At 45.3% G+C, this 14,693-nt stretch overlaps 1 protein-coding gene across 1 annotated transcript in view; it reads right to left on the minus strand.

Annotated features, from left to right (window-relative positions):
• LOC126455933 (uncharacterized) overlaps positions 1–13,236 on the minus strand; it is a 102,817-nt gene extending 89,581 nt beyond the window's left edge. Inside the window, exons 1-2 of the mRNA XM_050091692.1 lie at positions 13,122–13,236; positions 11,805–11,949 (exon numbers count right to left, since the gene is read on the minus strand). Coding sequence (XP_049947649.1) covers positions 11,805–11,949; positions 13,122–13,236 — 260 coding nt within the window. The remainder of the gene's footprint in view (positions 1–11,804; positions 11,950–13,121) is intronic.
• Positions 13,237–14,693: the final 1,457 nt, after the last annotated feature.

Raw genomic sequence — 14,693 nt, forward strand, 5'->3', positions numbered from 1 at the left:
CTATCACATCTCTTCGTTTGGTCCTGGTTGTCGCTTTCTGGGAGATTCCTGTGAGCAACAACGTGTGTGCATTGAAGTCAGCTAGAGTTGCAGCCGTTTTCCTGTGTGGTGTTTAACTTAATTTAATTCATTCCTTCATTAATGAAGTGTACCAGCGGTATCTTCTGCCTTGTGGCCATTGATGTTCCGATTACCAGCCCTGGGCCTTAACGTAATTTTCGACAGTGTATTTTCCTCGTCATGTTGATGCTGTCCTGCACGGCGTGTAGTTCGACAGCTGAGGTGTGTTGGTAGTTTTGGGCGTTTATTCTGACTTGGCTGGATTGGGCACCAGTATCCAGAACGTTGTGCTATTGACATCTTGCCGTTTTGCTGGTCGGGTGGAGCAGAACTGATCTTGTTGGTTGGTTCGTCGGCTGAGTTTCGGTTGGGTTGCCTTCCGATTAAGAGGCTGTCAGTTTGGCCGCCTGTCTCACTTAAACGTGTGTTAGTGTTACCTTCCCAGGCCAATCCTTGGAACCTCGTGAGCGCCGCTCCTTGTGTTTTACACAGTGATTTCCTTTGTCGTCTTAAGTATTCTGTGTGGCCTTCTGCCGAGTTTTAGCTTATTAAAATTGCAAGGCATTTTTTTCTTACTCCTTAAGCTGTAAAAAAATTGTTTCTTGTTTGGTTTGTAGCCTTCAGCCGAGTTTCAGCCTTTCAAAATTAAAATTGAAACTCCCTTGTGCCTAGGCCTTAAGCTGTAAATTTGTTTGAAGTTCGTATGTGGCCTTCAGCCGAGTTTTCAGCCTTTCCAAATCAAAAGTCGAAAAATTTTGTCTAGGCCTTAAGCAGTAAGAAATATTTTCTTGTTTGTATGTGGCCTTCAGCCGAGTTTTCCAGCTTAAATTGAAAATTGGAAATTTCTTTGTCTGGGCATTAAGCTGTGAGATTGTTTGGGTTTCGTATGTGGCCTTCAGCCGATTTTTATGTGAAACATTTTAGGATAAAGCCTTTACCCTATTTTAGTTGAAATTTAGAAGCTCTTACCTTTAGGCCTTAAGCCGTAAAATTGTTTTCTGCATGGTGCGTGGCCTCCAGCCGAGTTTTAACCTCTCTTAAATTAAAAATTCAAAATCTTGCTCTTAAGTCATAAGACTGTCATTCTTTAGTATTAGGCCTTCAGCCGAGTTTTACACGAAATATTTTAAGGGGCTCCGGAAAGGCTCAAGATCATGAAAAGTTCAATTTTTACTTTTTTGCGTTTTCTGAATCTGCAGACTATTACCTTTTAATACATATATAATTTATTCAATTCCGAAGACTACAACTATTTTTAAATATTTTTTGAAATGTGTTCTACATGGGCGTGACCCACTGTGGCGCTGTTAAACTGCTGTCAAATGGTGTTATTATTAACGTCCGTGTTCATCAGGTACATTTTAGTGATGTGAGATAAAGTATGTGTTGTGGCTAACCTGTGATGGTTCAATATATATCGCTGGTGTGTTTGTCGATTGTTTCATGTTTATTTACTCTGTCGTTATCTCGAAAATATTCGTAATTAATTCTGTTTCTTGAGAGTCTGTTTTGTTGAAGTATAATAATGAGTAAAAGTAAAGTTATTAGAAATCCTCTGAAGGCTTTTAAGAAAAGGAGAAATGTTGGAAAGCCAAAGGTATGTGATATTACTGTAAACAATAAAGACGATAACCAAGTGAGTGAACCTAACCTCTCAAGTACACCTGCCCATAGCAGTCCAACTGGGAAAGAAAATACTGCACAGAAGAAGCTTGGTTCAATGAGTGAAAACTATGAATCTTTTATGGGCGAATCGGATGAGAATGAAATATTTGATATGTCGGTTCTCAAAGGAATTTTTTCAAACTGTGTAAGATGTATTAATTGTAGTGAAGTTGGTCTGGAACTCTCCATAATAAAGCACGTAGGACTTGCTAGTGAAATACAACTGAAATGTGATAAGTGTTCATACATGACCACCTTTTGGAACAGTGTTGCAGTAACTGCAACTGAAGAAAATGGTAGCAAAATCTACGAAGACAACAACGAGCGATGCTTGCTTTAGACAAGGAACGCCTTCGGGCTGCAGACAGGGCTGTAAAGAGTCTAGAAATACAAGCAAGAGTAAACAGGAGGGGGAACAAGAGGAAGCTGGAGGAGGAGTTTGCAGAGGATGAAGATAATCCATCCTATGGACCTGGAATGCACTAAAAAGTTAATCCAATCTTTGTCGCTCGATTCCCAAAACTTTTATTTTCTCATACTAATTACATGTTTTCTAAGGATCTTCCAAACATATTTGTTTCAAACTTTTAGTAAATGTTACACAGTACCTTCTGCATAATTTAACACAGCCTTTTTCTAAAAAACTGTATATTTCTGAATATATAAATAAAAAATTGCAAAAAAAAGTGGTGAATTTTCATTACAATTGAAAAAAATCATCTTTAATAACTGAACTAAAATTTTGTAAAATCCCTGTGTTAAGTTGTAGCCCATATTCCAATAAATAATCTGTTAAAAATTCAATTTCCTACCTCAAATACTTTGTGAGGAAAGATGTAATTTATAAGCGTTATTTTAACATTGCAAGTATAGGGCGTTCCGGAGCCCCTTAAGATGAGGGCTTCAGCCTTTTCAGATCGAATGTTCTTCTTCCTAGGCCTTAAGCCATTAAATTGTTTTGTTGATATGCGGCCTTCAGCCGAGTTTTCAGCGTATTTAGATTAAACATTGAAAATCTTTGTCTCGGCCTTAAGCCGTAACACTGTTCTTGATTAATGTGAGGCCTTCAGCCGAGTTCTATGGGAAAAATTTAAGCTAAGGCTTTCAGCCTATTTGTATTGAAGATAAAAAAGAAATTGCTAAAGAAGTGAAACCTCCAGAAGAACGCCTCTGTACCTCAGTTCCTTACTTAGGCCTTGTGCCTTGGATTTTGGATGTGGTCTTCAGCCGATCTAAATTAAATCGAAGGAGGTCTTTCGTTAAAACCTTGAGAGTTTTTCATTATTGCTTGTGTGATTGTCTGTTCTAGCAAGCCGGCCGTGGTGGCCGAGCGGTTCAAGGCGCTGCAGTCTGGAACCGCGCGACTGCTACGGTCGCAGGTTCGAATCCTGCCTCGGGCATGGATGTGGGTGATGCCCATAGGTTAGTTTGGTTTAAGTAGTTCTAAGTTCTACGGGACTGATGACCGCAGAAGTTAAGTCCCATAGTGCTCAGAGCCATTTGAACTATCTTTTTTTGTTCTAGCAAATAATGTTTATATGTTGAGTGCAACTGACAGTAACTTATTTTGGCCCCTTTCCACAAATATAACAGCATCCGCTCTGTCCTGCTAGCCTGCAGGGATTTCATGTGTGTGTGTGTGTGTGTGTGTGTGTGTGTGTGTGTGTGGACGGATGGGTGGGTGGGTAGGTGGGTGAGTGTTTGGCCCGTCCGACCGATTAGCCCTCTAGTTTGCGATAAATAACGCACAATGATATCTCCAGTGCTGAGATGACAAGATGTTTAATCATTCGTTCGGCAATTAATACAGGACGTCTTTTAGAGGCAGTGTACGTCAAAGCAATACTCGCACGAAAACGAATAAGTGACTTGTTGCCTGGTTACTCAAGGACTAAATATAAAAAAAGTATTCAAGAACTAATATGGAGAAAACAAGAACATGTAAGGAAACTATATACTAAGAATAAACGGCACGGAGTGACGGACACAACACAGCGCACCTGGCGCCGGCGCGAAACTAATTTAACCGCGCGACATAAAATACTTGCAATGCGACACACGGGTGATGCATTCGTGAACCGAATTGCACTGCACTGCTTTGCGCTGCACTGCTAATGTAGTCGCTTCAACAGCCCACTCGGCGGGAGTGGAACGCCGTGCAGGTAGCGCGCCGGAAGTGGACGTTCCGACCAGACCTCGTGGTGCACTGGGCCCCTGGAGCTGTGGTGCGCTGGTCCCCTGGAAATGACGTCGTTGTCGGTGGTGGTACCGGAGCTGCTGTTGCCGGATCAAGTTGTGGGCCAAGCTGTGTTCGCTGAGTCTCGGGGGGGGGGGGGGGGGGGAGGGGTGACTCGACTCGTTGAAGATGTAGGCTGGTTTGACCCTGTCAATTGTAACAGTGGCTCGTTTTCCATTCACAAGAATATTCTGGCTGCGACCTGTCCTACTGATGGTTCGATGTGGCCCGGTGTAAGGTGCCTGGAGGGGCGGTTTGACGCCATCAGCTCGTAACATAATGCGACTGCACGTCCTGGTGTACAAGGTTCTGTGTACAAAGGTGGCAACAGTTCAGTGCCTAGACGACTGCGGAGGTCGGGTTTTCCTGGCATGATCACGAAGGCGACAGACGAAGTTAGACGGGTCTATACAAGGCTGTGGAGTCACGTCTACAAATTCGCCAGGCAGTCATAACGATTCTCCGTACATTAGTTCTGCACAGTATAACGTCGCAGTCTGGCTAACTAGCGGTAGAGCTGTATATATTGACGTTATATAAAAAATCTATTTCGGCTGCGCTGAAATCCCACCGAGTGCATATTATTTGCCTCGATCAGGTCAAGCTATTACCTGCTCCCCGGCGTACTTAAACACAGCTACATGTAGGGATATATCAGTTCCTATTCAGGTAATAATTATGGATTCAGTACATACACAATATCAATATCTCCACTAAAGTTTTTCAGTTTACTAGAGCCTAATAGTTAGTAACAGAGCGGTAATTTGTTAATGCGGCAAAGAGTACTTATGCACGCCGCGTTCCTTGGACCATTAAGGTCGTCGCACAGATAATTATTTATTGAGTACACAATACTGAATGGACTGAAAGAAGTTATTAACGCAGTAATAACACTGAATGCTGGTTTATTGCACTCTTTGCACATCCTAAAATTGCCGTAAGGAAGTAGCTTTTCCTATCTGGGTGGAATTAATGACGTATACTGCAGTCCAAGATATTATGCAAGTTCCTGAGTCCATTAACTGATTTTACGAAAGTTAATTCTTTTCTCACAATTCAGTTTCAAAGTTTAGTCTCTATATCGGTCCATCATTAATAGTTTCTAACTTTGGGTAATGTCCAGTCCTTTATTGAAAATATTCAATTTAAGAAAAATTGTTCAAATGGCTCTGAGCACTATGGGACTCAACTGCTGAGGTCGTTAGTCTCCTAGAACTTAGAACTAGTTAAACCTAACTAACCTAAGGACATCACAAACATCCATGCCCGAGGCAGGATTCGAACCTGCGACCGTAGCGGTCTTGCGGTTCCAGACTGCAGCGCCTTTAACCGCACGGCCACTTCGGCCGGCTCAATTTAAGACAACTTCGAATCTTTCACTATCTGGATTGTACGTGATATCCTATTTGAAGTTTCTGACTTTCTTCTTACAAGTTCAGTGCGTCGTAGTAGATCGCAAACCTTTAGCGTTCAAACAACAATCTCGTCGCGCTCACGTATACGGGCACACGCTGACGTGCGACTTGCTCCGGCAAACTCTCGTAACACAGTAACAATGCATGGCTCTTTCTTAGGTATTACACACGATTCTCAAAGAGTACTCATAAGGAGTATTCTTTGAGATCGTTCATCGTACTCCGTGATTTCTAATCACGGTACTTTGCGATCTACTATGTTTTTATTTTGAAACTAATGGGATTCTGTCTTCTTTTTTTTTCTTTCTTTTTCAAAACACTAAGCTACTTGGTACTGAACTTCTTTTCCAACTACGAGCTACTATTCAAGCAACATTATTCCAAAAGGGAGTTTGGTTTTTTTTCTTTTTTTTCATTTATGAAACTTGGAACTTGATTTTTGGGACTTTTGGGCTTTGGGGTACTATTTTTATATTCTTCATTTTTCGTCCAAAGGAAGCGGCATTACAAGAGGAAGTGTCTAGATCTTCTTCGTATGAGTTTCGTAAGCCAAGCAGGACAGTCGGGTGAGCTTCTGTCCGCCCGGCATCGTGGCACACCAGGGCTGCTTTCAAAAATGTGGTGCCAACACTCTACTATGCGGTTACTGGCCGGGTGGTAGATGTTTGTGTTGTGGTGGCTCATCCCCCTGAAAGCTGTTAGCTTCGCGAACAAATCAGATTCAAATTGTTTTCCTTTCCATATCCAGTATAAGTTTAGGATAATTAGCGGGTGAATTTATGCAAACAGAAGAAGAAAATTTCATGTTAAACTATTGTTACGATGGCCCATATACATCATTCTGAAATTTATTATTCAAGGCGTCATCAACGATTTGCAAGAGAATGGTGTCTGAATACAACAAACATTCTTCGCTTACCGTTAGATTGGAGGTTATAAAGAGCAAATCTTTGTTCGGGACAATGACAAGCGGCATTCCTGCACAACTGTGAACAAACGTTTCTTGGAATGTATTGTGCAGGGCTCTCGTCTGGTGATGCTTTGCCAGTTGTCTGAGAAGTCCCGTTAGGATCCTTGATATTCCCAGCATTTCTGGAAAATATTAAAAACCCATCATTGTCTACTCAAATATTTTGACATCAAGAAATTTTCAGAAATCAAATCTAATAACTACCATATGCTAGTAATTTGAAACCCAGAAGTCAATTAGATACATGAGAAAGCTTATGTTAGAAATATGAAGGTTTTCCACTTACGCAGCAGTTCCTGCACCAAAAGTAACACCGTCATGTCTAACTAGCGTACTTGGATTAGTAGCTTGTCCTCCTGTGGCTGAGCAAAACTGCCTGTCACGTCATTTCATGTCTGAGGAGGCAATCAAATGTGGTCTTGCTAAAGCGAACATTGCCCTACTTACATAAAGTTACTTTGCTGAGCAACGGATGTGAAGGAAGTTCCTATAGCGTAAGGCCTACTAATTTAATGGCCATCTTAATACTTTTTGTTGTGATCGATCTATTCATTTCTTCTTTTACAACATGAGCGCGTTGATGCGCGTGGCATACATGTAGTGTAACACGTTCCGCAAATAGCATGTGATTCTCAGTGTAGCTGCTCACAAACATGGAACGTGGGCTGTAATTATCGCATGTTAGCAGAAGTCCAGTATGGCCTTCATTATGGTACGGCAGTGAAAAATGGTAGACGTACTAATGCAACAATGCGGAACCGCTTTACGCTGGAAAAAATTAGTTCTAGTCGCAAATCTGGCCCTGTGAATACTAGAAAGACATATAGAAATGTGTCCGTATGTGATGGATTACGAATGAGATGTGGGCAAGAAAGGTCAAGCAAGTGAAAAAGGCATAACGTAGATTTTTATTTGTAACCGCCGCGTACACAGTTTGTTCGTTAGGAGCACTGGAGACGTCAACGAGACGCTGCATCCGTAAAATCAACATTTTCTCACAGCAGTTACGGTGGAATCAGAGCAATGTGTTCCTTTACACTGGCCTTCAGATCAAGTAGAGCTGAACGTATACCTGGTAAACGCGTGCTTTTAAATATCTACAGAGCCAAAGGTAACATGGATTTAGGCCATATGATCTTGTAAAAGTGTTCAAATGTCTGTGAATTCCTAAGGGACCAAACTGCTGAGGTCATAGGTCCCTACGCTTATGCACTACTTACACTAACTTATGCTAAGAACAACACACACACCCATGCCCGACGGAGAACTCGAACCGCCGGCGAGAGGGACTGCGCATTCCGTCACAGGGCGCCTCAAACCACGCGGCCACTCCGCGTGGCTGTGATCTCGTAGGCCATGCATCTGGAAAACTTCTGGAGACAAAAAGTTCGTGGAAGGTTGCGTTAGCAAATCACTGCTCGAGCAACATGAGGTGTTGCCCCATCTTGCATGAAAACAATGGTTTCTATACAGTTGCACTCTTCCAAAGCAGGAGTCACATCCTGTGGCAGGAGGTACCGATAACGCGCATACGTCACGGTACACTTTCAAAGAAGAACGTACCGAGAATAAAGATGCTTCTGAATCCACACCATACAGTCACATACGGCGACTGCAATGCCTCTTCACCCAGAACACACGTTTTAATAGTACCCAAAATTCAACAGTTCTGGGTATTCACTGCACTCTGCAGTGTAAAATATGCCTCGTCACTCCATAGAATATTGCACGGCCACATGTCATCAACATCGATCCGTCCCAGAAACTGAAGAGCAAATACAGAATGTTGCTACCGATGACGAGGTTTCGGTTGCCACACCGTCTGGATCTTGTGCAAAATAGATTGCAAAACTTGCAGTACTGTTCACCGTGGGATGTACAATTTTCGTTGCTCTGCACGAGCTCTAACACTACCCGGGGCACGTGCTCAATGGTCAGTTTCAGCAACGGCAACCTCGTCAATAACTTCCACCGGAATAGGACGCCTTCCTCTTCCAGATATCACACCGAGCTCATACACGTTTTAGAATTTCATTATCATCTTCTTTAAAAGTTTTAATTACATCGGGCCTCTCCTTAGATCTTTCAGTTGGCGATACTCTCGCAATGCAGCGTTGTAATCGCTGCCGTTCTCATTATACTGTATCACTAACAGGGCACCGTCTCTCTTCCCGTTAGCCATACTGTTTACTCACGTTATGGCTTGCCAAATGGCAGCGTGCGTGTCATACCGCTGTAAAAACGGTGTTCAACATAATATTTGCACCTGGTGCCCAACATTTGAACTAATTGTTTATCATCGTGAGCCGTGGCTGGCTCATGTTATGGGTTGGGTTAAACCTTGGTGGCTATTCTGTACCTAGTCTCCCACGGTTATCGCGATTATGCCGTTATCCTCTCTCTCCACGAGTGGCAGCAGAGGTGTGTATCGATATTCGCTCCTTGTACTATCTTTGGCCTGGCGCTTATAGTTTCCGGCTGTGCTGTGTGCGAGGAGCTGGTCGGTTGGCGTGGGTCAGCGAGGAAATCTCCGCCGCGCGTAGTTTGGCTGGGCCCACTGGCGGCGACCACGCGCGGTCGGAGTGTGTGGTGCTGTTCCAACTGTTACGAGGTTCGTGGCTCACCCATCCTGGACATGAATGTTGAGTTTTGACTTAATCTACCGGCAAGCCACGACTGTTCACATTGTGTCGTTTGGATTTCGTTGTCGGCTGTTGGGACATTCCCACGAACAACAATGTGTGTTTTGAAGTTGGCAAATTTTAGCCACCTTCCTGTGGAGTTTAACTGTACTTGGTTATTTTGGATTGAAATGCACCAGCCGAATCTTCTACCGAGGGGCCGTTAACATACCGATTACCTACCCTGGTCGTTGATGTAAATTCAGGCAGTGTATTTTCATCATCGTGTTGTTGCTGTCCAGCACAGTGTGTAATTTGACAGCTCAATGTATAATTGGTTGTGGGCGCCAATACTTTCTACAGTGATCCATTGAACTCCCTGTTGCGTGGTGGTCGGGTGGAGTGGAAGTTATCTTGTCAGTGGGTCCGTTGACTGTCAGTCGGTTGGGTTGTCGTCGGATCGTGAATGGTGGCGCCGACTGCCTGTCTCACCTAAGCGAGCGTTAGTGTTTGAATTCCAGGCCGACCCTCGGAAACTTCTGAGCGCCGTTGGGTGTTCTGCCTTTTAATATTTGTTCTTGTTTTTGTATTTGTATGGCTTCTAGCCGATTTTTAAATTAAGGTTGTTTTGCCCTTAAGGCGTAAGATTGTTTGGGTCTTCAGCCTAATTTAAAGAACTGTTTTAAGTAAGGCATTTGGGCTTTTTAAAAATTTAATTTTGTTGAGGCTTAAGTGAAGGGCCTTTGAATTAAAGTGGTCTTGCCCTTAAGGCATGAGATTGTATGGCGTATTCAGCCGGTTATTAAGTTCCCAAAATTAACGCTGTGTTTTTTTTTTTTTTAATTTTCTTGCCTCTCGTAATGATTGGTCACATAAATAGAGTTGTATGTTCGAGTGTAACTGATGGCCGCTTATTTTGGCCCCTTTCCACAATTTAAACTACCTGTACTGTCCTGCGCGTTTAGCAGGGCGTCTCAGAAGGTAAATCGGTTCTGCATTAACGCAATAGCATTTACGCCAAGTTTCGTTGTCATACAATAACAGCAGCCCACACTATATATCGGTGAATAGTTGCGCTTTATTTATAACCACCCAGCATGATAGATTTTCATCTTTGGTTTAATAAGTTTACCAGTTCTAATCGGCCATGGAAGTCTGTATCTTACGATGGAGTGAGAAGTTTCAGCTTATCAAGCAAACATTTCTTGAGGCGGACTACGACGCTGTGAAATAATTAAATGAGAATAAGTGGGTCAGATTATGAGTCAATATTTTCGAGAACTTTCTTTCATTGTGTTTGGTACCTTCTAACATTCTGTTCTCAGTCTATTTCCAAACTTCATGATAAAACTAAAACACACTTCGTTCCTGGTTCCTCTCGGATATCCTCGACTGTTACAGTCCTTCGGGAATATCTTTCATTACTACAAAACTTTCCTGTTCTACTTGATTTTATACGTAATTCGATATAATTTAATACCTCGACATCTGTAAACCACCATGAAGTCATAGAGTACATCTCATTGTGCCACCTATCAGAGATTCTTCCTGACCCATTCGCGTATGGAGCGCAGGAAGAATTACTGCTTAAATACCTCTGTGCGCGCTGTAATCATTCTCACTTTGCATTTGCAGTCCCAACAGGAGTGATACGTAGATGTCTGTGTTGTATTCTTAGGCTGCTCAGTTGATAATGGTCCAAGAATCTCCCGCAGAACGTTGAGATCTCTCTTCAGTTCAGTTTTTTCAGAATTTCCGTCATTCTGTTCCGCAAGGCCAACAAGTGTGTGACAGTTCGTGCTGCCATCCTTCATATCCTCTTTGAAAATTGAAGTGTTCCGGTTTGTGGCACTTTGACAGTAAGACAGTGATTACACTTCCAAATCAGTTTATTGACACAATCAGTTTATGTCCACAACGTAAGTTCTGTGACCCGTTAGCAGTGCAGAACAAATAAGAAAAGTCCTTCTTGAAAATAAAGGAATAACTTCTTTGACAACTTAAAGTTCTTAGGGAACAGTGTAAGTAACTATTTGCGTGAGACTAACTTCTGAAAAGCTCTCTTGCAAACGAAAACGATTATCTTCTTAGACATGCACGGTAGGCAGAAAATTAAAGTCCCATCTGACGAGCAGTACGAGGAGTTCCAGCATCACAGTCCACGGCCGGAGCAACAGGTCGCGATGCGCGGTGATCCCGGGTGGCGTGGTGCTGGCGATCTCTGTTTCTGCTGACGGAGACAGAACTGCCTGTAGCGGGTGAGCAGGCTCTTCAGAGGTCGTTCAGTGGAGTACCAGCAGTCCTGGCTGCTATGCCTTCCCTATTCTTCCTTTTGGTAACTGGTGAGTTTCTTCTCTTATCGTTGTTGTCAGCGGGGGTTAGCCCTGTTCAGGATTTTAGCTTCTGTGCTGAAATAGGCAGTCAGCTGATGTAGGCCTCGGGAGGCCCAGGCTTTAGTACTCCGGGCGCGGACGGTGCTGGGAGAGACTTAGGCCGCTGTCCGCGTTGCAGTCGGCGCGGTCGTGGTTGTCACCAGGGCCTCAGGTACTCTCTGCAAGTGCCTAGCCGGGTGTGACACCTGATTAAGTACTGCAGAAAGTGACTCAACGATTGCAACCAGGTCGCTGTTGTTCGCAGAGGACGCTTCGCGTCTGATAGATGCAATTGGTGAGCTGGCAGCAATCGAAATGTTGCCACTCCTTCCGCTTTCCGTCCTGTTGTCTTCGTCTGCTCTGCATGCCTTCCCTCTTGGTGTGGCGGCACGTTGACATTCTGATGTACCCTCCGGACAGGTTTCGCGGTGTGGATGCAGCCTTCTTCTGTTGCTACCTGCTGACTGGCCACGGGTGCCGTTCTCGCTGGCCGGCGTCGTCTTCACATGGGCCTGCCTCGCCGCTGCCTGCGCGCCACGGCGCGGACGGCAGCCGGAGCGGCCGGCCGTCTGCTTGGGCGGCGTCTTGCCGCGTAGGTGTGCTACTGCGGCTGTTGTAACACCACAGCCTAGGTAGCTCAACACGTGCGGACAGCCGCAGTTTCCGCACTTGGATGTGCCCTACTTTGGATACCGGCAGTGCCCGCTGGTGTGTTCAAATTGTTCAAATGGCTCTAAGCACTATGGGACTTAACATCTATGGTCATCAGTCCCCTAGAACTTAGAACTACTTAAACCTAACTAACCTAAGGACATCACACACATCCATGCCCGCGGCAGGTTTCCAACCTGCTACTGTAGCAGCAGCGCGGTTGCGGACTGAAGCGCCTAGAACCGCTCGGCCACAGCGGCCGGCTGGCGTGGTTCTCGGTTCATTTCACGCATAGCTCAGGTAACGAGCAGTGGCGAGCCACCGGCTCCACCTGTTGGCAGCGGAAACATTGCACCATCCCCTCCTTCTCCTTCAGCGCTTCCACGGTAACTTTCGTGTTGGCCTCGCGCTTGAGCTTGCAGAGTTGTCTGTTCTCTGGCGTGTCAGCGGTGATGGCCAGCAGCGATGGCGTCTCCTTCTGTGTGACACGAGATTTGACACGCATCACGTTGGGCACGCCAAATACAAGTCTGTAAGCACCTCCTTCATGTGTTCAGTACCATCCGCCTTGGGGAAGCCCTTGAATACGATCTTCAGAAATTTCTCCGGCTATGAGGCGTTTGAGTACCAGGGGATCTCCCGCAATGATGCCTCGGCCGTTACAGTCCGGTGCGGTGGCATCAGGTTTTCTCCTGCATCCCACACTGTGTAGTCAGCGGTAGTCTATTTATTGAGGAGCTGCAGGAATCCGCGGTAGTCCTCCTCCACTTGTAAGACAATGCCTTCTCTCTGCCCGGTCGGCTAACGTTGCTGGACGGGTGTTGGCCGCATCTTCTTGTGCAGGATGGCCGCCATAGGCAGCGGTAGCGTTCCCCTCCTTCTCTGATGGCGGCTTCCCTGGCATCTCTTCTTTCGCCATCGCATTAAAACCGTTGACTGTCGATGTAGGCCGTGGGAAGGGGCTCGCAGGTGGCCTCGTCGCTCGAGACGGTGGTCCAGGCGAACCTAGCCACTCTGTTGTCTGCTATGGTGCTCTTCTTTCACCCTGTAGTTGAGACAGTGGGCTGTCTCTTCTTCTTGTCTTCTTTTGGGCGCCTATTTGCGCCGCAGCTGATATCTTGCGCCACTCACCATCGAGACGGAACAGCACGCTGGCAGTTTTGCGGCTCTCCCACTTCGCAGCTGGAAGCGCTCCCAGCGCTGCGTCGGACACCAGTACGTCTTCATCATCGGACGAATCCTCCATACCGAAGTCCGAGAGAGGCGCGATCGGTGTAGCTCCGCCTGACGCTGGTATTCCACGCCCAAAACTTCTCCCGTCGTCGTGAATGAGTGGCCGGATGACGAAAGAGGCTCAACCGAGCGGAAATCCGCCACCCCGTTCTTCGGTAGATGTGCGCCACGTCGCATCGATATGAGTTCTTCACGGTGGAGCGGCGGCAGTAGTACGTGTTCTCTTCACTGCGTCGAGCGCGTGACTGATGGGACTACCTTATGCTCGCCGGGCAAAGGCGGTTATACCCACCTGGCTTGTAACCACTCGACAGCTATTGGTCTAGCAGTGTGGGCTCCTACTGTCTGAATAAAATGGCGCAGTGGATGCACCAAAACGTCCGTACATGTGGCGGCCCCTACTGCTCTCGTGCGCGCCCTCGGAACTAGCCTCCTTCGTGCAGGCCAGGATAAGTCCGGTTGCATTTGGCTGGTGCCCCTGCCGAGCTGGAGTGACGACCCGCACAGCGGTGCTACGTTGCGGGTTGCTGGCGTTGCAGGAGACCATCGAAATATGCCACTTCTCTTTTGTATTTGTCCAATAAATGTGAGCAATATTCTTCGATCGACTTCATCAGTGTTTTGTAAGTAGTCTCCGTAGTACAATGATTACATTTTTACCGTATCTTAACAATGAAGTGAAGTTTTGCTATCTGGTTTACCTACGACTGAACTTGTTGAAGCTCAACAAACAAGTTGCTATCACGGTTTTTTTGCATTCATCTCTACTACTCACTACCATTTGGCCATCACAAAGAAAAATGCGCATGTTATTTGAATATCACTGGAAGAGCGCAGACTCTACAAATAAACTATTGTGGTCACTCAAGGCCTTTTCTTTTTGTACTATGCCATCTTTGCGTAGTGTTTTCTATGTCTGAGGTTTTGCTTTATTTTGTTGACTTTAAGTTCTCTTATGGTCTATTTGAGCAGAGTCTCACACATGTTCGACATTACATAAAAACGGCATAGTACAAAGAAAAACGCACTTTGAAATGGGAGTCATTTGTGGAAAGACATCGTGTAAAATATGACTACAAGAAAATCTTGGCTGGTAGCAGAAAAGCTATAAATGGCCAAATGGCTCTGAGCACTATGCGACTTAACGTCTGAGGTCATCAGTCGCCTAGAACTTAGAACTAATTAAACCTAACTAACCTAAGGACATCACACACATCCATGCCCGAGGCAGGATTCGAACCTGCGACCGTAGCGGTCGCTCGGTTCCAGACTGTAGCGCCTAAAACCGCACGGCCACTCCGGCCGGCGAAAAGCTATATATAAACAAACCTATCTAAGGTATAAAAGTTGTTTAACGCCTCGCTGATCACGAGGTCATTTCAGATCTGGGCAAGAAAGGTGAGCCGGCCAGAGTGGCCGTGCGGTTCTAGGCGCTACAGCCTGGAACTGCGTGACCGCTACGGTCGCATG

This window comes from Schistocerca serialis, chromosome 2, assembly GCF_023864345.2.
Source record: "Schistocerca serialis cubense isolate TAMUIC-IGC-003099 chromosome 2, iqSchSeri2.2, whole genome shotgun sequence".
NCBI lineage: Eukaryota > Metazoa > Arthropoda > Insecta > Orthoptera > Acrididae > Schistocerca > Schistocerca serialis.